At 40.3% G+C, this 22,621-nt stretch overlaps 2 protein-coding genes across 6 annotated transcripts in view; one reads left to right on the top strand and one right to left on the bottom strand.

Moving 5' to 3' along the window:
- LOC114205402 (mitochondrial import inner membrane translocase subunit Tim23) overlaps positions 1-810 on the top strand; it is a 28,785-nt gene extending 27,975 nt beyond the window's left edge. The window contains exon 7 of the mRNA XM_028098865.2: positions 343-810. Within this exon, the coding sequence (XP_027954666.1) occupies positions 343-458 (116 nt within the window). The 3' untranslated portion in view covers positions 459-810. The remainder of the gene's footprint in view (positions 1-342) is intronic.
- Positions 729-22,621, bottom strand: part of NCOA4 (nuclear receptor coactivator 4) — a 62,833-nt gene continuing 40,940 nt past the window's right edge. For 2 of the 5 annotated variants that reach the window (XM_088019951.1, XM_028098864.2), the window contains 9 exons: positions 10,317-10,471; positions 8,708-8,848; positions 8,437-8,525; positions 7,845-7,953; positions 7,219-7,308; positions 6,358-6,504; positions 4,079-5,095; positions 3,551-3,691; positions 729-3,187 (listed from right to left, as the gene is read on the bottom strand). In XM_088019951.1, coding sequence (XP_087876077.1) covers positions 3,182-3,187; positions 3,551-3,691; positions 4,079-5,095; positions 6,358-6,504; positions 7,219-7,308; positions 7,845-7,953; positions 8,437-8,525; positions 8,708-8,848; positions 10,317-10,471 — 1,895 coding nt within the window. In that variant the 3' untranslated portion in view covers positions 729-3,181. Of the gene's footprint in view, positions 3,188-3,550; positions 3,692-4,078; positions 5,096-6,357; positions 6,505-7,218; positions 7,309-7,844; positions 7,954-8,436; positions 8,526-8,707; positions 8,849-10,316; positions 10,472-14,964; positions 14,993-15,556; positions 15,666-22,621 lie in introns of those variants that run through there. The other 3 variants (XM_028098860.2, XM_028098862.2, XM_088019952.1) reach the window with 3 other exon arrangements.

The raw sequence follows: 22,621 nt of genomic DNA, 5'->3' as shown, positions 1-22,621 counted from the left end.
GACTTCAATAATATGTGTAAGATCTTGTCTGGAGTGTTATAGGAACAAATGAGATTGAGAAAAATGAATTCATGCTCCTTATCTTAGCTATAAATTACGAAATCAAAAGTGAGGGGAAAAGGTTGTGAATAATACATACACTGTATTCTTAAACAAGGGATGTAAGGGAATTTGTCTTGAACCGGTCTTGGTTTCTTACATTACTTTTAGGACTTTTATTGTTTGAGGTGGAATATTTATAAACATGAATTGTGTGTCTCAACCTCGTAACATTACTTAATCCTTTGATACCAGGACACTATGCAATACAAGGCTGGTTTTTTTCCCCCTTCTCTTTTCCAGGTGGTCTCCGAGGGGTAGCACGAGGTGGTCTAGCAGGACTAACGCTTACCAGCCTCTATGCACTATATAATAACTGGGAGCACATGAAAGGCTCCTTACTCCAACAGTCACTCTGAGGATTTTGCCACTCTAGGAGTGGAGGGCACTTTAGTAGTCGTCCACATCAATTTATAGGTCAGTCTGGAATTACTCTAACTACAGTTAGTTTGAAAAATTGGAGATTCCAGCTTGCTGTGGTGAAGATCATGGATGGTTGACCAGGACTGGCATTCCTTCTAGCCCGAGTTGAAGCCAGAACACTCTGGTGGCTGAGTAATGTGGTTCTCCTCTACCCACTGAACTGGAAAACTACTTACTCACAGAATTCAGGTCATGATTGTTGTCAATACGGTATCACCACATTTGTTTATTTAATGATCTGAAACTGTAACATTGCCTTGTATTCCCAATAAAAACGTGAAAATAGAACCCACGTGTAAACATAGCGGTGTCTTCATTTAAAAGCATTTTTCTGGGTATAAAGTGAAAGTTACTCTTAGCATTTTTGTCTGCCCCAACTGGGCCAACACATGTTTTCTTGATTGTGTTGAAATGAAGGGCTACTTGGCACCATTAACAGCCAGGTTACAATTTTTCTTCAATAGAGTCGACACTAAACAACCTCAGGATACTTGAGATTAACCATTATGCCATTGGAGTACTGTGTTAGAACACACTATCCAACGATCATGCTTAACTACTCATTAACTCACCTTACGGAGGATAATTAGAAACCTAATTAGAGGAAAGGAACAAGCTACAAGGGTTTAAGGAAGTCTTGGGAAAGCTAAAGAAGGTAAGGGCAAGTTATTTAACTCCTGAGCTTGTTTTCTAACCTGTGAAATGAAGTTAAGTTGTGCTGTATGTTACACATACACACACGTAATAAATACTAAAAAACTGGTGGTTATTGTGAAGGAAAGAGGAAGGTGGGGCTTTGGCACGCACCTAGTAAGGAATCTGACAGCAAAGCAGTGAACCTTAGCTCAAGGCCTCTAGTTTTTTTTTTTTTTTTGAAGAGTTTAATATAGAGTTCATAGAGAGGTTAAAAATTAAAAGAACAGATCTGAAGTCTGCAAAGACTCAAAATGAAGTTAGTAATATACCCTTTACTAATTTAAGGTTCATAAAATATACTGATATTTAAGTGAATATAAAACAGTTAATGTTCAAGTTGTTTCTCAGCTGTACTCCAACCCAGAGATTAACGTGGTAGAACATTTTGTGACAAGGTAGTTTTACAGATACACGTAACAACTATGGCTGTTAATGCTTTTAATAGAGTGGGTACAAAATGCATCAGTGCAGAAGAATGTTTTACATACTCATTAGCATGGTGGTGAGTGTAAAATTAGGAATACATCCTTAAACCTCAAAAACTACGAAGTTTTTACCTGCCACCTTTATTAAAGTTCTAAGTGGTATTGGGGGGGCGGGGCCAAAAAAATAAGAGGCTCTTTTCAGCTGTGGTCAAGAAGTCTAATGAAACTGTCTGGCAAGGACCGCGGGATTGTGAAGTTTCCCCAAAAGGGTTTTTAGATGACCATATCACAAACTTGACAAGTATGAACAATAACATAAGAGGCAAGCTGAGTGGCTTAATAGCTTAAAAGCCTAGAAAGCAGCTACGGTATCTTACCTTAGAGAATTTAAAAACATTATAAATCGCATTTCCTACAAAGAAACCTTTTAAAGCATGGATGTGACTTTTAAGGATACTGAGAAAACACCAAGTTTTCATAAAGCTTCAGTAAACACCCCAAGGCACAAGTGTTCAAAACGGCCTGTTCACTAAAACGTCACTGCATTCTACTTTCAGAGGTATAGGTATGCTATGCTTGCAGCGAGAGGACATTTACTTTATCCTAGTTAAAAGCACCGGGTGTCAAGCTCAGCTTCCTTTTACACAGGATGCACCAATAACCCTTAAATAGCAAATAGTTCGAGTACTACGTTTCCAACATGTCTTGCCTTTTGCTCTGTGATTAGTCAGCACTAGGGCTCTTTGACCTGTAGTTCAGAATATTTTGAAAGCAGCTAGGACTACTTGAACATAGTCTTGAAGCAATTTGGAGTTCTTCTGAAAGCTCACTCGATACTTTAATAATATTTAGAAAAGGGAAAAAGACAAAATTTGCAGTAGCTGAATCTCTTTCAAAAGAAGAAAAATAATGTAGAATCTGACATGTAGGTTAAAATGTTTTGTAATTAATGTCCAAAATTGCCAAGATTGTTAATACACATTTTGGTAAAGAAAAAAAAATATATTGGCAAAGTTAAGTACTTGTGTGAAATATACTATATATTAAACAGAAGAATCATTTCCACCACCAATGGAAGAAAACCCACAGCAAGGGAAGCATCTAAAGGAGGACAATCAAAAGGTTAGGGAAGCTCACTAGCTTTCGAATACATCAACACACCTTGATTATAGAACTATTTCATTTTTAAAACTACAGTGTTTTAATGTACTTCTAGTAATAATCCAATCTAAGGAGCTGTAGAGGCTTATGAAAAAGACCTGTCCACCAAGATGCTGTGTTTCTAGTGTAGGGCTGAGTTAATACTTCTGTAAGAAGGAACTGATCACCCTCAGCATCAACAAATAGCCTTTTTCTTTTACATTGTAACTCATAATTTGATGACTTATTTCTCTTCACTAGCTCAAAATTAGGTAGGAGAAGGAACTAAGCTGACTGGTCAGACCCAGAAACACAATGATTTGGCAAGCCGCACAGTCACTCGGCCCATGGATGTGTGGTAATTTGCAGTAAAGTTGCTTGACTCGTGTTCCATTCCTTCACATCTATAAAGAAAAGCCCAAAGATTAGTGTCACTTCACTATAGGATAAAAGCAAATCTCTCCCCCCACCCCCTTAGAGCTCTGACTCATTTCTCAATAAGCTACTAAAATCCACATAGGCTCTGAAAATTCCCCCGACAGCTCAATCATCTTGAAAGGTCACTTTCGAGTATGTCCTAGTTATTTCATAAAGCAAGTTCAAGTGAAATACCTGAAACTGTTATGATCCCCCAGCCATGCTCACTTGCCTAGCACACACACAGCATTAACAGGAATACAGGTCAGTGGGCAAAGTGTAAATTCATATTGAAGACAAAACACAAACAGCTAAAATCTAATTTTGCTACGCTAGTGGCCTGCACGCACCTGTAGAGGCGTTCGATACAACCACTTTTCTTTGTCAACTTGAAGCTGCATACAGGCAAAGAGGTCACAAACTGCTGGGAGGCCGTAACGATCTTGGGAAAAGTTATGTTCCTCCTGTAGGGGTGAGTTCAGTAATACTTCCTGCAAGAAGACAACAAGGGTGGGTTGCTCCATGACAACTGGGAAGCAAGAGACCAACTTAACTCATCTTCCAAATAGTCTAGTGTCCATAAGGAATACTGTTGGCCATTCGCTCTCATAAGCAAGAGCAAAGGTACAACAGTTTAATCTTTTCCATAAACAGCCAATCAAATACTCTGGGGTTTTGTTTTTTTCTTTCCTACAGGATGGGGGCCGGAGGCCTGGAAAATGTAAAAAATTTCAGTCTGCATCACAAATCTTCCATCAAAATTAATAGGCCAAGCAACATTTAACACATTTAAGGATCTGGCCCATTTGCAAGATCTGGGATTAAGAAAGTATAAATCTACTTAGTTCAAATGGTGTTATTCTGATGTCTGTGCTCACCTTGGCCTTCTTTCGAAGTAGCCACTTGTCCTCTCCTGAGGATAAATGGCTGAGGTTTCCCATTTTCTTTCCTGGCAAGACCCAGTCAGCTGTGTTAAAGGGACACCAGGAAGTGGCCACGGGGTTCATAAGCTTTTGCTTGCCAGCTCTGTCTTCAGTACTTGGCACTTCTTTGAGACACCCTTCTTTGTATGAGGGTGTGATGAGCCACTCTGACAAAGGACTGTTCCTTATGACTTGGAAGGAATCTGCAATTCTAGAGGGAGCCATTGCCTTTGACGTCTTAGCTTGTTGCATTGCCTCTTTTCTGGAAGGACAGAGCCACACACTCAGGAAATCTATACACCTCTCAGGCTCAGGATTTGGTTCCACAGGCATACCATTTTTGTCTTTTCCTTCTTTCTTCAGAAGCCATTTACACAGAGCTTCCTTCTCACAGTTCTCATCACACACACACTCTGCAAAGCTTGTACAGGGCTCATTGGCTTTGCACACTTCCTCTACTTTATATGGGTCCTGAGGGTTCTGGACAAGCCAATCCTCAGTCATCAGGCTGGGAATGGACAAGGGTTTCTTGGCCTCTAAGTGGTCATTCAGGCACTTCAGATTGCCCAGGTTTTCAATCTCCACACCCTTGGGCTGGTTGCCCCGACAATTGGTACAGGAATCAGGCTTGACAAGCCAATCATTCACACTATAGGGCTCCTGGAACACCTGCAAGAGGAGCTTCCACTTCTCACTGGTTTCACAGCTACCCTTCCCAAGCTTCTCCAGCTTCTGGGATTCCTGAGCAGTCACCAGCCAATCAGAAAGGTCCATCTCATCTTGATCAAAAAGGTCCAGGTCTCCAGCCTTTTCAATTTCAACAGCATAAGAACTGGTAGAAGAATGGCTGTTACACTTTTGGTAAGTTGGTTTTTCAGGAACCTCTTGTTGCTGACTCTTGTAGAGCCAGTTTTCTAAGCCCTTTAGGTTGCCCCAGACATTACTGAAGAAACCGCAGGCTCTGGCAGAAGTCTACACAAGAAGTACACGGTATTAGTTCACCAGAACATTATGGCTGCTTTGGGGTTCAACGATAAGAGTTCTATCTCCACATTTATTACACTGCCCAGTGTTTCTAAATTGAAGTAGATAAGGCCAAGAGACAAAGGATTTCTCTACTGAGATACTAAAATATATATTTCAGTACAAAAAATGTAATTTTCTGCAGTTTTAAAAAAACTAAAAAATATTAAAGACAAAGTAGGAGAAAGCATTTGTAGCATATTTGACAGAAGAGAGACTGGCAGTTCTATACAATAAGCCTTTATGAATAAAGAAGACAAGTGAACAAAGGATATGATTAGGCAACTCATCCAAAGCGGCTAATAAACATGAAAAATATTCAACCTCCATAAGCAAAAAAAACTTCAGAAGTAAAAATTTGTTACTCTATCAAATTTGGGGGGAAAAAAGGAACTTATGATTACCACTATTCGAGAAGTTTCAGGGAAGGAAGCACCCTCAATATTCTGAATATTCTTCTGAATATAAATTGGTACCAACTTCCTGGAAAGCCAAACAAGCGATATGGATCAAAAGTCTTAAAGGGTAGGGGCGCCTGGGTGGCTCAGTCGGTTAAGCGGCTGCCTTCAGCTCAGGTCATGATCCTAGGGTCCTGGGATCGAGTCCCGCATCGGAATCCCTGCTCAGGGGAGAGCCTGCTTCTCCCTCTCTCTCTGCCTGCCGCCCTGCCTACTTGTGCTCTCTCTGTCAATAATTAAAGGGTACGCAGAATTATAATCTAGAAACGCAATTTCTAGGATTCTACTGCTAAGGAATTAATCAAGAATGTGCACAAACTAACTCCTGGCTATTTAGAGGAACTCTGTTTATATCCAGAAAAACGAGTTTAAGTTACAGCCAATCAACATATTATATACTATTAAGGATTTTATGGCAGAAATTAAATGAAAGAAATATATTCATGCTCTACTAGTGAAAAAAATCTGCTAGTCAAAACAAGATTTACAGAATCATGTTTAGAAGATATGTACACACAGAAAAATGGAAGTATGTAAACAAAAATGTTACAGTAGTTCTGCATGCTGGGGTTATGAGTTTGTATTTCCTTAAAGTTCTGTTTTCTAAACTATAGTGAAGAAGTGTCACTGTTGTAATAAAGAGCTGTAAAAATATTTTCAGCCTAGAACTAAAAACAAAGACAAACTATGAGTTAAAAACTGAAACCATCTACTACGCCATCTACCTCAGAAACAATAAAGGCAGCAACACACCTGACTATTCTCCAAGGTCGGCTTTTGGGTGAGCCAGTCCTGGAGGTTGGTGCTGGGGATGTAAGGAGCCTGACGACCACCGGCAGGTTTGCTTCCAAGGAGCCATTCGCTGAGAGAGACAGCTGTGGTGCTGGATGCTGACTTCTGCTAATCACATAATACTCTAAGCGCTTAACAAGGCAATGCCGAATACCATGGAAAGTTCACCAGAAAAGCAGCAGACCCAACCTTTCTAATTTTGGCTTGCCACTGACCCTGCACAAGTCACATGACTTCCCTAAGCCTCCATATAAAACAAGAAGTATAGCTCATGCCCAGGGTTGCTCTCAACTGAAAACATCTACCATTCTATGTTCACATGGCCTTAAGAATTATAAAGAGGGGCGCCCGGGTGGCTCAGTTGGTTAAGCGACTGCCTTCGGCTCAGGTCATGATCCCAGACTCCCGGGATCAAGTCCCACATCGGGCTCCCTGCTCGGCAGAGTCTGCTTCTCCCTTTGACCCTCCCCCATCTCATGCTCTCTCTCATTCTCGCTCTCAAATAAATAAATAAAATCTTAAAAAAAAAAAATTATAAAGAGAATGTTCCCTAAGACAGAACTACTCCAATCAAAGAGCTAATGATAGATAATGTCTTATGAACTAATTGGTAACAATGACTTTCTCTCATAACATCTATAAAACCTCTAAATTTCTATCTGACGTTCAGTCTAGAAGAGTGTTTAATTGCATAAATTAACTCATTTCCACTGGTGCAATATTGCAAATAAATGGTACAAAAAAAAAAGTGGTTTAGTCAAAAGCCAAAAGACATATAGCCAAGTAATAACTTAGTTACCAGAAACAAAAATGAAATTTTACCTGTTCTGGCAATGGGACATAACCTCTTTTCTCCAGGAAAGGCCCAATATTTGATGAATTAGCATGAGCAATCAGGTGCTCAGGAATTTGCTATAAAATGAAAGCAAATTAATGTTTATTAATGTTACGCTTTCATTCCAAAAAAGTGAAACTGTAATTCCTAAATTTCAAAAGTAGTAATCAAAGCATTATTTCACTAGAACATTCTTTACACTAAATTCAATGACCTACACAAGTAGTTATGAAATCTGAGAATTCTCTACTACATAACTATCATCATACAAGAGAATTCGTCACCAGAATTGGTAGTATTACTGCTTTTAACAAGACCCAAATGAGACCATGTTTGGTTTTTTATATTAAAGACCTTTCAAGCCATAGATTTTATAAGAAATATGTCAAAAGTTATTTAAAAGGATACAAGACCAATTCTGGAAATTGTCAGTCAGTACCACATTCCAAGAACTACCAGCCTAATGCTCTATCAACTTAATCAGAACATGACACTTCTGAAGCTTACCAAATGCTCAAGAAAGCCACTATTCATAGTAAAAATTTTTAAGACCATCTGTGAGTCCACAGACCTGAGAAGTGCTCTATGAATATCTGAGATCAACACTACTCACGATGGTCTTGAGGGAGCCAAACGTGGTGATGGCCTGGCGCAGAGCAGTTGTGTCTGCTTCAAAGAGAAGGACAGTCGAATCTTCGGGTTTGAGGGTCAAATTGCCCAGTCTGGAAAAAAAATAAAATCTATTTTTAAGGAAAACGGTATTAATCTAAAACAAAAGCCAACTTGTGAATAATTTGTAATGACTACTTTTCTAAGAAACTCATCAAAGGCAGATGACTTCACTATGTACCACCAGATATAACATTAAGTATATAAAGTAGGATGACCTTATCACAGGAAAAGAGAAGTCAGGTTAAATCCAAGACACACAATGAGCTACAAAATTGACTTGTTTTTTAAATACATCAAAGCTGGGGCACGTGGGTGGCTCAGTTGGTTAAGCATCTGCCTCGGGCTCAGGTCATGATCCGGGGCTCCTGGAATCAAGCCCTATGTCAGGCTCCCTGCTCAGCGGGGAACCTGCTTCTCCCTCTGACCCTCCCCCTCCTCATGCTCTCTCTCAAATAAATAAAAATTTTTTAAAAAATAAATAAATACAACAAACCAAAAAGCCAAAAGTCAAAACAAGTAAAAAATATCTTTACCTCTCCAGGCACACAGAGACTTGATTGGCTAGATCTTTGTTTTGGGTACACTCCAGTTGATGAATAAGACAATTGAACTGGCCCAGTAACTGCAAGAAAAATGAAACCATCTAGCCACAGTGATACTAAAAGCACCAAATATATCCAAGTTAACAAATAGCACTTGAGATTAAACTTATACCCGATCTATATTAATGCTACATTATAGGAAAGACATTCTTTGGAAACCAGAACCATACTCAAACCAATTACAGCCTTGCAGCCACCTTACCCAGTAGAGCTGTTGGGTCTGCTGCTGAAGTGTCTCCTCTTTAAGCTGATAGATAAGATCTACCTGCTCATACAGCCATACCTCACGGCTTCGAAGGCATTCCAAGTGACGGCTTATGCAGCTGTGAATCTGGGCTTTGACCTAGGAAACACATACCTGTTAGCTTCACTACTGTTATAAGCCCAAAGAATGGTGTTTCCCACAGAATGGTGAGTTTCTTAAAACTTTCAGGGATCACAAACCCTTTCAGTTATCCAATCATATCTATGGAGCATCTCCCCAGAAAAATACATATTATATACTCAAAATTTTGCCTGTAATTTTGGGGTTTAGGGTCCCCAAAGCACACCCATGGAAGCACCAAAGCCCCCATGGACGCAATTTAAGAATTCCGGCCAGGGGCGCCTGGGTGGCTCAGTCGTTAAGCGTCTGCCTTCGGCTCGGGTCATGGTCCCAGGGTCCTGGGATTGAGCCCCGCATCGGGCTCCCTGCTCAGCGGAAGCCTGCTTCTCCCTCTCCCACTCCCCCCCTGCTTGTGTTCCCTCTCTCGCTCTCTCTCTCTGTCAAATAAATAAAAATCTTTAAAAAAATAATAAAAATTAAAAAAAAAAATTCCAGCCATAAGAGCATTCATAAGCTCTAAAGTCCTCCTTCAATACCACCTCCCTCCAAAGAGGAGCAGGTTTATTTGGGTGGCCTAAAGTAATCAAGAAAAAATAAAAGAATATATCATGTAATACTAATCCCCCTCTGTTTTCCATATAATTTGAAAACCTATAGTCTTACAAATGTGTCACTGGAGTTAAGACAGGAATATTAACAGCTAGCCCTTATCTCTTTTCTCACTCTATGAATGAGCAATCCATTTACAGTAGGCCAATTCAGTAAAGAGATGTGCCACTGCATGTGAATAGACAGAAGACCATGAGGACGGACAGTCTAAGTAAACCTATAAACTAAATGTTTCTGAAAGCATAGTGACTCAAAAAAGAATACAAAAATCCTAAGGAGAAAAATCAAAACAACTATAAATTATCCATGAGAATTCACAAAAGAAACTATTTTAAAACAAATTTTTTCTGTATAATAAAGTTGTATTTCCAAGTCATATAATACTTGGTCTTCCCACTCACCAACAGAATAGTATTAGGTCAATGGAACAAAGAGATTTCATTCTGGCTTGATCTAACAGATAAAGTTATTCACAGAACCATGCCACCAACAAAACCATGCCACCACTAAGTTAAAAAATGATAGGGGACATGATGAAGTGCCACCCTTCATGCATCAAGGACAAAGCTGAGAAGTATAGTACTCATTCATTTTGTTACTTTTTATTGATGGCAGTCGTGGATAGGGACCACACACAGCAGCCATTAAAAAAATGCATGCTGAACTGAACTCTTTAAGGTAGGACAAGGTTTTCCAGGCTGTTCTACCACCCGCTCAAGTGTGCTTGGGAAAAAAAAGGAAACAAGATTTCAGGAATACCATGCAAGGCATCGGGTGAAACGTTTTGGTTGGCACAGAGAAGCCAAGCCCTTGGCCATGCTCTAACGAGCCCTGTGCTAAGAGTCCAGACAAGGGAAGAAAAATGCGCACGTCACACCTCTTGCAAGTTATCTTTAATTTGCTGTTCAGCTCGGAGAACTCCACCAATAGCAAGCTCCAAGTCCCTCCGTGCATCACAACACCTCAAAAGGGGTTCTCTAGCACTGGCGCAGCCATTCTGGTCCTGTGAGGTACTCATTCTGCTCACTGTTCCTTTGGGGGGGGAAAAATAAATTGTACTGTAATTACAACCAAAAACCACCCTTCAGTCATCCCCCAAATGATCATTCCAACCAGCTCCCAATTACTAACTTACTTAGATTACTTCCAACACAGGACCCAACACACAGTATACCCTTAATATTGATACTGCCTCTTCTTCCCTGCCCACCACTACTGCATTCCTACCATACAATTCTATGCATCTACTTTAGTGACACTTTACATGTGAACAGATTATTCCCAAAAAAACAAAACAAAAAACACTAATTTGCCTGAACTGATAGGGCATATAGCCTCCAAAAAGTTAAAAGAACACTACAGTGTAAGTTTCTATTTATAACACACATGAAGTCATAGGGGGCATATGTTCTTGTTTTACCGATTTAGAGGTGAAGACTAAAAGGTCTAGAAGGATCCATAATTACTTTGAAAAGCAACTACAAACCACTAACTTGGTAAATAGAATTTAGAACATTGTTTAGATCTGGCATATACCTAAATCGGGAAAATGGAAATTTTAAAGTTTCTCTTTTAGGTGGGGTTTTTGTTTTATTTTTTTTTTTAAAGATTTTATTTATTTATTTATTTGAGAGAGAGAGAATGAGAGACAGAGAGCATGAGAGGGAAGACGGTCAGAGGGAGAAGCAGACTCCCTGCTGAGCAGGAAGCCCGATGTGGGACTCGATCCCGGGACTCCAGGATCATGACCTGAGCCGAAGGCAGTCGCTTAACCAACTGAGCCACCCAGGCGCCCTTGTTTTGTTTTAATTTAGAAAGAATTTAGGATGTTTTTTTCTAGCTAGGAAGCTCTCAAGAATGTAAATCTAACAAAGTAATTTCATATTCTGATACAAGGGAGGTGCTTACAGACATTGGTGTGGGAAACTACAGAGACTTTTCTAATAATCTTAGGTTTACAAGAGATAAAAAATAGAAGTAGAAAGAACAGCACACAAGCAATGATAGAATGATAAGAGACTGAGACAGAAGAGTGTTGGAAAAACACACAAAGCTTGACAAAAACCACTGGAAGAAGTCTGGTGTCTATCTTGGGTAGATCTAGAATCAGAGATGGTTTCTAAACAGAAACAGTAATCAATGTAACCCAGAAGGTGTTCACTAAGCCCTATGACATCAAAGTTATTTCCTTCTTGGACAGTTTTACTAAACTGGCCACTCAATGTAATTGCAGCCACACTCGGGGTGCCTGGGTGGCTCAACTGTTAAGTGTCTGCCTTCGGCTCAGGTCACGATCCCAGGGTCCTGGAATCGAGCCCCACATTGGGCTCCCTGCTTGGCGGGAAGCCTGCTTCTCCCTCTCTAACTCCCCGTGCTTGTATTCCCTCTCTCACTGTGTCTCTGTCAAATAAATAAAATCTTTATTAAAAAAAAAATGCAGCCACACTCTATCTGGATGCTCAACAGTATGACCTGTGACAAGGTGATATCCTATCTTTGGGGACAATGTGACTATGAGCTAAACAGAGGCACAATTAAATGGAATCCTAAGATTATTTTTTAACAACTCAAAGGGATAAAAGACTGAAGCGAGTCTATAAAGTTTGTAGAGGTATGTTCTCCCCAATTACTCACCTGTTTTCCCTAATTACATGGATAAAAACAGAAAGCAGACATTACAGTTGCAGTTAACAAAGGACTTTGATAAAAACAGATTCCACAACAATCTCTACATAGCTGTTAAATCTTGTAAAACAAAATGTAAATTTTTAAAACTTGAATGGGGGAGGACAAAGTGGAAGAGGATAAAATGCTTTTACAAGGATGAAGATTTTTCATTGAAAGTAACCTCTATATGAGTTAGCACTGTGCTGGCTCTGAAAGAAAAATACCACCACTTGCATTTACCAACAGTATACTGTTTGTCACAGGACTAATCTCTTCCATGTTTATTAAACTAAATTTGAAATTTCTTTCTGAAAAACACACTTTAGAACAGGCATTTAGAAAAGGGAAAGGGACCTTCAAACCATGAAAAATTTCTCCAGGAAGGGAAGCTGTTTAGCCTAGATAAAAGAAGTCTCCTGGAGGACTTGATTATGACACTCAAAATACTTGGTGACCTGTCAAAAAGACTTATATTTGTTCAGAATCACCCAAAGGGAGTAGAGGAGGATTAAACAGGAGACATCTGAGGCAATATATGAAAGAACTTCCTTCCTATCAGTTCTGAAGGCAACGACCTTCCCAAAGAAGGCAGCTTTTGGCTGAACAGACGCTTTCCCAGTGTAGAGTCCCCCAAATGGCTGACTCCTCATCTGAAAGGAAGCAAACTTTGGCCTAGACTGCATCTTCAAGCCTAGGTTTAGGACCAGATAGCTAGCTACAAGCTGGAAAGGGACAAAAGTGGTGTGATCCCCATCCTCAGAAATAAAACGATGGGAGGAAGAAGCATAATAGGCTTTCTTTTGACCATGTCAGGAGAAAAGATCCATAGTGAGAAACTAGTGACCTCTAAGAAACTGAAAGAGTCAAGAAACTTTATAATTTCCCTGTTATTTTGTTACATCTCAGTCTGTTTCGCCATAATGACCTCTAAAAAGGAAGGGCCTCCTTAACTAAATTTGACAGGAATTTTTGTGGAAATTTTTTCCAACCCTCAAAAGACCAGCTGCAACTATTTTGCTAACTTTTTCACACTGTAAACTGCCCTGTTTTAAGCATAGGCATAGTGTACACCTGGTGCACACTGTAGGGACTTTGAAAAATACCTGTGCAACACAAGTGAACTGTTGGCTCATACTTGGAGAGCTGGAGTATCACCTCATTACAAGTTGCTTTGCTTTGCACTTAAAAGTTATATGCAAGGCATGTTTAGCTGTCCTTCCAATTATTAACCAACTTTCACCTGTGCCAAATTTCCCATTCTTAGGTCTTCACCATTTGTGTGGAATGCCATAATGCCTGGCACAGTGTAAAACGTAATCAATAAAATTAAGTTAAAATGTACTTCACAATGCCAAAACCCCACAGCTCTAGATCATATCGGTGGCAAATTCAAATGCATATAAGTGCTGTTATTACTAGATCCCTAAAGGAGCTCTTCTAAATTCAATCACAAGTACTATACAAACTAACAAGAACAAATATGGCAAAAGTACACAAATTGGGTTTTCTCTTTATCAGCTACGGACAGAAGGCAGGATGAGATTTAAATTACAAAACTGATTTTCCCCACATATTTATCACATGTTTTCAAAAAATGAGTGTTATCCTTCAAAGCAGTCACCTTGTTAATAAGGGTCTTTAGAGCCCATTTGTCACTGCCCCACCACCTTCAAAAGAAGACTGTCTTAAATGTATATTTTTTGAGACAAAGTCAAAAGTTTAAGTGCTTCTAAAACTTCCCTGCCTCTAGGATTCCTGTTCTAGGTTTGGGGGTAGGGGAAAGGAGGAGGGAGGGACACATGCACCCCTCGAATAAAGCTCCAGGAAAACCTAGAGTTTTCCCCAAAGAGTTCTATAAACTATATATGCCATTTTTGCACAGTGGTTTGCACAAATCTAATTATGAAATCCAAAGATCATGAAACTAGAATTGAGCAACTAACCACAAACAAAGCTAAATCGTTATCATGTGGTTTAAGCATAAAATTTCCAAAAAGCTATAACCCTCTTGTGACCAACACAAACCAAAATTTAAAGGTGAAAAACTCTTAGCCATCTCTTTAGTAGACTGTTTTCATTTTATACATGAAGACACTAAGGCCCAGACAGTTTAGAAGACCCATCTAAAGGCCACAGCCATAACAGGTTTGAGTTTAGAACTAAGGTTCCTAAGGTCTAGTCCTGGATGCTCTCTGACAAGCTTGTTCTTTCTTTAGTGTATTAACACCCACAAATTACTTTTATTTGCCAATACTAGAGTTTGAAATTAACATTCCAAAAAAAAAAAAAACCAAGAATGAACATTCCAATGGAATGCTACTGGAATAACTTCAAGATTCTGTCCATTTTCATAGTCCTCAATAAATTATGACAATTTTTGAGAACTTTCTTACTTGGATAATGCTAACAAAATAAACAGTACCTGTGCATGTCATGATAGTTTGGGAATAATCAAAATACTGCCAAGTACCAGTGCCAAGTACGAATGACACAGCACGAGCCCTGGATTCTGATCCCACATCTGTATCAGAATCACTCAAAGTTCCATTTGTCTGTCTGAAGGCTTAGACCAGGTCATCTCTAACTGCACCTTCCAGCTCTCACTGTCACCCTTCCCACCTGCCCCTCCTCTCCAAAAAAAAAAAAAAAAGAGTCCACTTTTTAGTTATTTTCCTGGCATCCAAATCATTGCTAGAAGCCTACGCCCTAAAAAACAATCCACAGCATACACCTATGTTCTATGGATTTACACTAAGTTTGTAATACTGCCAATTTGGTTATCTTTGATGAAGACAATATATATTAGACTGTACACATTTTCATGAAAAAATTAATTATAAAGTAATATTCCACATTACCTTGAGACATTTCTTCTCCACACGTTCTCTATTGTTAAAAAAAATAAAAGGTTGTTTTTTTATTTCACAGTTCATTAACTCAAAAGCTATATATGTCTTACCCTAGGCCCAGTCCACTTTTCTTTATCAACACCAAGTATTTTTGAAATTCAGGATTTGATTCTCCGCAATTTTTTTTACACCTCACAAATAAAGGTTAATACCTGAAGAGACTTAAATAAAATAATGAAATCACAATAGCATATTTTAAGATTTACACTTCATAGTTTACTGCGCTGGGTCTACCTTTATACTTGTAACTACGAACAATCAACCCCAGCACATCAACTTTCCGAAGCAGTAATTGCAAACCGACCACAAAATTCCCCACCTAATGCCAAGTAAGACTTTTCTAGTTAAAAGCAACAATGATTCATGGAACTTTCCAGGTTCCCCAACACTTTCTAAGAGCACAGTAGCCCTACGAAGCCGCAGTCGCAGGGTCACCGCTCAGCACGCATGCGCACAGCCGGGGCCGCAGAGCCCCTTCCCCACCCCAACGTGGCAAGCGACTCTGAGCGCTCCCACGGCGTTCCTGGGCTGCCGGACGAACCTCGCAGGCTCGGTGTCCGCCGCGAGTACAACCCGGCGAGCCCGAGGACGCTTTTTTCCCCCGCTCGAGTGCCGAAGGTCCCAGAAACCAAAAGCCGCACCGCGCCCCGCCCGCGACTGGCAACAGCCCCCGGCGTTGGGAGCGCGCACGTCGGCGCCGGAGACAACCCGGGAGGCTCCGCCCACTCGGGCACCTCCCCCCTCCCGTCAACCCCAGGCCCCCGCCGCCTCCGGAGCTCCTAAAGGGCTCCTCTCCAGCCTCCCCTCGGCTCCGCTGCTTCAGCTCTTAGCCTGTGTCCACCCAGCTCCGCGGCCCAAATCGTCAAAACGTCTATGACTTAAGGGTTTTGCTGCTAATCGCTACAGAGAAATAACAACCGTGGGTCTTCTGAAGGCTTACCGAGTTATTTTTGGAATGTCCCTGCCCAGTAATTTATGCCTCCTGAGATCACCACTGTCAGCCCAGCTGGGGTTCAGCCCTCGCCTATTGTTCCAGATGTCCATTATTACTGTCGCCAACTCAGTGAGAATTACATGAATTATATGTAAAATGTTTAGGACAGTACCTGGCATACAGTATTCCTGTCTGATTATCATGCTCATGGTACGTCTAGTTTGGTGCCCTTTTCTCCAAAAACAACCCTTATAGCCTGCATATCCAATCAGGCCAGAAGACAAAATCTAAAAAAAAAAAAAAAATCTAGACAGCACTAGTCATTCCCTTTCAATCAATTTTATTAATGTAAAATATTTGCTCTTGTCTATGCACATGAAACTATTTTTGTAAATAGGAAGAGTAAAGCAAAACCACATGACAAAAAGCAAAGGAGGGCGCCTGGGTGGCTCAGTCGTTAAGCATCTGCCTTCGGCTCAGGTCATGATTCCTGAGTCCTGGGATCCAGCCCCACATCGGGCTCCCTGAGCCTGCTTCTCCCTCTCCCACTCCCCCTGCTTGTGTTCCCTCTCTCGCAGTCTCTCTCCGTCAAATAAATAAAATCTTCAAAAAAAAAAAAATATCAAAGGAAACACTAAAGGCCATCACCTTCAATTAAGCAACCCTCAGATTTCAGATGAACTGTTTGTGGAGGCACCTGTTTTATCTATGATGCACAAAGTTTCTGGGATCCCATTTCAGATATACATTACCAAAAATAAGGAGAAAACAATGTCTTCTTCATTGGATAACACATTTTGTAAAGATAAAAAAAAAGAAACATACTTCTAAATGATGAAAGTTTAAATTTTTTGGCCCTTTGTACTTTAAGTCAGATGGCTAGAAAGGAGGAATTCTCAGTCTATCAAAATATAACTGATGTCAAGAACTTTCATCTTTTAGGCGCCTCTATAAAATACTCACAATGTAAATACAGTAGAAACTGTGTTGACTATCACCTACATAACCAATAATCTCTACACCCTCTCTAAAAGATCCTGACCAATGCCTCCACACACTAAATGCTCCAGCTCTCCCTCACTTGAATTCTTGAATTAGTTACTGAGAGTCAGTGTTTGTTCTGTCAGTTTATGCCAGCTTTAGTTGTTACTACAATAATGTGATTTATTCGATATTACATAAACATAAAAAGACTGTGGAGAAAAAAATCATAAAAATCTGTAAGAATTCCAGGGGCGCCTGGGTGGCTCAGTTGGTTAAACATCTGCCTTCGGCTCAGGTCATAATCCCAGGATCCTGGGATGGAGCCTGGGTCTGGCTCCCTGCTCAGCGGGGAGTCTGCTTCTCCCTCTGCTCCTCCCCCCCAGTTCATGGGCTTGCTTGTTCTCTGTCTCTCTCAAGTGAATAAAAAATCTTAATAAAAAAGAAATCTAGAAGAATTCTGCATTCAAACCACTTTGCAGGGTCCCCTTGACTCCCTTAAACTTCATTATTTGCCATCTTTATAAAATGTTTACATTGTAAAGGGGATTTTACCTCTTTTCTGCTTCAAGATTTCTATGCTGTCTCAGAACAAGAGGACCATCCACTCCTAGTAGATCTCATCTCTCTCATCTAGAGAGAACATAAACTGTAACTCTCCAATGACTCCCCACTTGCCTACAAGATAAAGTCCAAATTTCTTACAAAGGCAATAAAGTTCTCTACTTTCTTGCTCCAACATGATTCTCCTGCCGTCTCCTCAAGGCAGCCCCACACTGTGACCTGCTACACAGCTATTCTATGCACACTCCAGGCTGGTTCACCTTGTCCAGCTTGGCTCTCCCAGTGCTCTCTGCCAGCAATACCAGTTCCCTTCTCCCCACCTGTCCACTTCTCTACTCTAACTATGCTCAAGTCCCACCACTATGAAGCCTCTCCTGACCAAGCACCCCACTCCTCAATAGTTTTGGCCAACAGAATTAGGGGCTCCTTCCTCTGGACCCACTCTAATCTGTACAGGTTTCCAGCATGACACCTATAACATGTTACTCTAATTACATGTTACATGGTTGCCTCCTTAGCTTGAGACTCCCAAAAGAAGGTATCATGTTTTATTTGGCTTTGTACACCCTAATGCTGAACAGATAGCCTGGTAAGGGTGTCTTGGCATTACCAAACTCCTTCACTCTACATGCTCTATTGCATTGACAAAAGGTGCATGGTGTCCCTGAAGTTGTGCAATGCTGTGACCCTAAACTCAACAGAGACTTAACATATGTTTGATAAATGGATAGATGAATAAATGATAAACAGATGTTCAAGTTCAGACTAGCCACAGTAAGCACAGTATAGTTCTTTAAACATAGATAATCAACTTGATGTCACACTAAGGCCTGCATTAATTCAGGAAGGTTTTTCAGAGGTGGAAATGTTTCCAGTGTAACACTACTTTTAGTTTTCTTTCAAACAAGACAAAACTAGCAAGGGTATTGCCACTGAAACCATAATCCCAGAAGAGGCATTAAAATAAAGTGTTTTTCCTGAGACCAGACCCATCAAAGCTCAGCTATAGAGATTCACAAACATCAGGAAGTCTGTGAGTTAAAGGGGAAATATTAACTGTATTTACAGCCAACTCAGGATTTTTTTTTCCCCTCAGATTTTTGCAGTACCACAGAAATTTTAGCTGACATCACAGAAGTTTGGTAGGCTTTCAGAACTGGGGCCCTGCCCTATTTTTAACTTGAAACTTCTGGCCTTAATACAGTCAAGGATAGGAAAACATGTTACTTATCTACGATCACAGTAATAATACCATTTTATCCCTGTTTTTATGATAAATATCTTGTGGTTTTTCCCACAAGAAGTGAACAAGTGATATATTTTCTTCTTTCAAGCCTGGGGGACTAGCAATAATGTCAAAATTAAACTCAAAATATACCTAAGATTATGTTCTTATGAAATCAGTAAGTGCCCAAGTATTAAAAGACTTAATTTCTTATCTATGACCAAACTGACAATCAAAAACCTTTTAACATATTTGGTCAGTTATTCACTCCTTCACTGAACCAAATTGTCACATCTGTAGAGCACTCTAGGCAATGCTGGATAAGAGGAATAGTAAGCCTCAAGTGCCCCCAAACATACTACTAGCACCAGAGAAGAACATCTTGAGTCCACTGAATAATCAAACCAGGCAAAATCAGGATGACGACTTGGGATAAGGATGGCTAAGAGAATTAGAATGAATCATTCACATCAGAAGTAAAAAGAACACCCTCAAAAATAACTATTTTAGGGGCGCCTGGGTGGCTCAGTCGGTTAAGTGTCTGCCTTCGGCTCAGGTCATGATCCCAGAGTTCTGGGATCGAATCCGTGTTGGGCTCTCTGCTCAGCAGGGAGTCTGCTTCTGCCTCTCCCCGCCACTGCCTGTGTGTGCGTGCTCTCTCTCTCCCTCTCTCTCTCTGTGTCAAATAAATACATAAAATCTTAAAAAAAAAAAAAAGTAGAAACACTGTTAAAAAAATAACTATTTTATCCTCTTGCCAGTGAATCTACCTAATTCAAAGAGGATCAATACCATGTCAGGCTCTGAAGAACTGCAGACTTGAAGTGATGTTTATAAAATATGACTGAATGTTATAATATAACAAGCAAAGACAAGCTGAGAACTACATGGCAGCTTCTGATAAGCATACTATTTAAAGACTCTATTTAAAGCTACCCACTAGAGTAAAAGTGCTCAACTTGGCCCCCTATCACCTAGGCCACTCACCTTGTTTGTGTGTTCTATGTTAAAACAAAGTATTCAGACATATCCATAATGAAAACAAAGCCAAAATGAAAGTTGTGGACAAAAGTTTTAAGAGCGCTATAAAGTAGCAGGAAGGGGCTGGGTGGCTCAGTCGGTTAAGCGTCTGCCTTCGGCTCAGGTCATGATCCCAGAGTCCTGGGATCAAGTCCCACATCCAGCTCCTTGCTTGGCAGAGAGCCTGCTTCTCCCTCTACCTGCTCTGCCTGTCGCTCCCCCTGCTTGTGCTCTCTGACAAAAAAATAAATAAAATCTTTAAAAAAAAAAAAAAGGTAGCAGGAATAGTAATAAAAATGCCATGGACATCGGGCACCTGGGTGGCTCAGATGGTTAAGCATCTGCCTTCGGCTCAGGTCATGATCCCAGGGTCCTGGGATCGAGTCCCGCACTGGGCTCCCTGCTCCTTGGGAGCCTGCTTCTCCCTCTGCCTCTCTCTCTCTCTGTCTCTCATGAATAAATAAATAAAATCTTAAGAAAAAAATGCCATGGACATCTATAGTGCCTCCATGAAACTGAACTTAATCCAATACATAAATATTGGTTGGTGCCTTACTGTAGTCACTTTAGACTTGGAACCTAACTGGTATGCAAACAGAGATACTGAATTCACTGATTTCAGCAATGCCTCAGAAAGTGCTCTCTGAACCAGGAGCACATTCTATTGTATATCATGCATAGTGACAAATCTTTATTCCCTGAGGCTCGGGATACTTCTATTGAAAAAGTCAAATGGATGCACAAAATTAATTGAGATAAAGCACTGGTCCTCAGAGACCCAGTTCAAAGCTGTGGTGGCTTGATGTTGAGATACTGAGTGCAGCTCCCAGGGAAGGAGCTTGGCGGTGCCACTCTAGCTGCTGGGGCGCATACTGCATACTGCCTCTATTTTGGCTCACTGCAAAACAAATGCTGAACATCATTTTTGGTTTTTGCCCTTTTTTATAAAAGCAAAAATCCTCTTTGGATTTCTTTCACTTAGTGAAAACAGATACGAATACAGGTCTTTCATAAAAGGGAAGTGGCATAATGCAAGCTTTAAAAAAGCAGAGGAAAAAAGAAAAAAAAAAAGCAGGGGATACCTGTAGCTATTTTTATTACTTTTGGTCAGATAATGGGGTATGATAATAAATAGCTCATCAATTTAGTAAGTCACCATTATATCTCTTCAGTATTCCTGCAGAAACCTCATGACTGCTCCCTACTCCTCCCTCCTCACCGGCTCTTCTCTTTGCTTGCTCAGTCCAGTCACAATTACCTCCTTGCTGCTCCTCCAGCATACCAAGGATGCTTCACCTTCAGGGTCCTTGCACTTTCCTCCAGATATCCTTATGCTCACTCCTTCACTTCCTTAGGGTGTCTGATCACTTCCTTTGGCTGTCTTCTCAGTGAAGCCATTCCTCACTATCCTATACAAAATAAAATCTTCCTTCCACGCACTCCCCCTTTATCTTATATTTCTCCACAGTACTCATCACAATCTGACATTTATTTTCTGACCCCACTTCAGAAAGCACACTAGAAGGTAAGTTCCACACAGGAAGGAACTTTGTCTTTTTGTTCAATTATATAGTGGTGTTCAATAAATATTTGCTGAATGAATTCAGTAAGTATTTAATACATCTATGTGCCAAGGGTTTCTTTTTTTTAAACATTTCATTTAGTCCTCACGAACATTTAAAGTACATAGTATCACTGTAATTTTTTAAAAATAAAGAACCAAAGGTTTGACGAAGTTAAATATATATCACCTACAATCACAAGCTTCCAAGTAGAGGAACCAAGATTTAATCCCAGGTCTGAGTCTAAAGTCCTTAACCACACAATGTATGTTAAAGGGATCACTTCAGTACTAAGATTTTATGTATTCATTCAACAAATATTTATTGAGTGCCTACACTGAAATATACTTCTGACAGTCCCTGAGGGCACAATGGTGAACTTGCTACCTAGAGAAGAATCTGTGCCATTGATTCACTAAAAATTCAGCAGAAAATACTAATTCTTTGAAATAAGACATTGAGAGTTAAAAATCCACCAGCAGCAATGATGACTGGTTCTGAATGTTTTACAGTATGCTAACCCTTACTCTAGGAGGGAAATTATTATAAAACACTAGCCAAGGGGCACCTGGGTGGCTCAGTCATTAAGCGTCTGCCTTTGGCTCAGGTCATGATCCCAGGGTCCTGGGATGGAGCCCCACATTGGGCTCTCTGCTCAGCGGGAAGCCTGCTTCCTCTCCCACTCCCCCTGCTTATGTTCCCTCTCCCGCTGTGTCTCTGTCAAATAAATAAATAAATCTTAAAAAAGAAGGAAAGAAAGAAAGAAAAACACTAGCCAAGAGGGGGTAGGGATGTGTCAGAATATCCTGCACAGTTTTCTGAAGCCCCCACACAGGTTCCTGAAATTCTGGCACAGCTAAGCTGATTTAATAAAATGGGGTGCCTAGGCGTGTCCTATGTAATTCTAAAATAGGATATCTCCTCCCCCTGTAAGAATCACATTTTCCTTCCCTTACATAGCTCACTGTGCTTTTCCACTTTTGAAATACCTATCTGCCCAACAGTAATAATGTAATTGTAGAGGTTTATTTAGACACAAAATATCATAAAACCATAAAACTTTAGATCCCTAGGATTTACCCTAAGGACCCAAGGATAAAAGTCCCATAGAAGAGGAAAAAAGAGAAATAAAATGTAAGGAATATTACTAGGCTAGAGCTTACATATATTTTCTCACATATCTTAACAAATAGGCAAGCTAGCAAACATTCCAAAGAGCAAACCAAGTAACTTCCCTAAGCCACAAGGTACATGCACCACCCCCACCTTCACTGTAGCATTTGGGTAAGTCTTCCTCAAAAGGTCCGATAAAGTTCAAAA

This window comes from Eumetopias jubatus, unplaced genomic scaffold (assembly GCF_037043125.1).
Source record: "Eumetopias jubatus isolate StellerSeaLion01/CBP00866 unplaced genomic scaffold, mEumJub1_p1.0 scaffold_17, whole genome shotgun sequence".
Classification (NCBI taxonomy): domain Eukaryota; kingdom Metazoa; phylum Chordata; class Mammalia; order Carnivora; family Otariidae; genus Eumetopias; species Eumetopias jubatus.
Note: the sequence above shows the minus strand (reverse complement) of the source record. Positions and strands in the feature narration are given on the sequence as shown.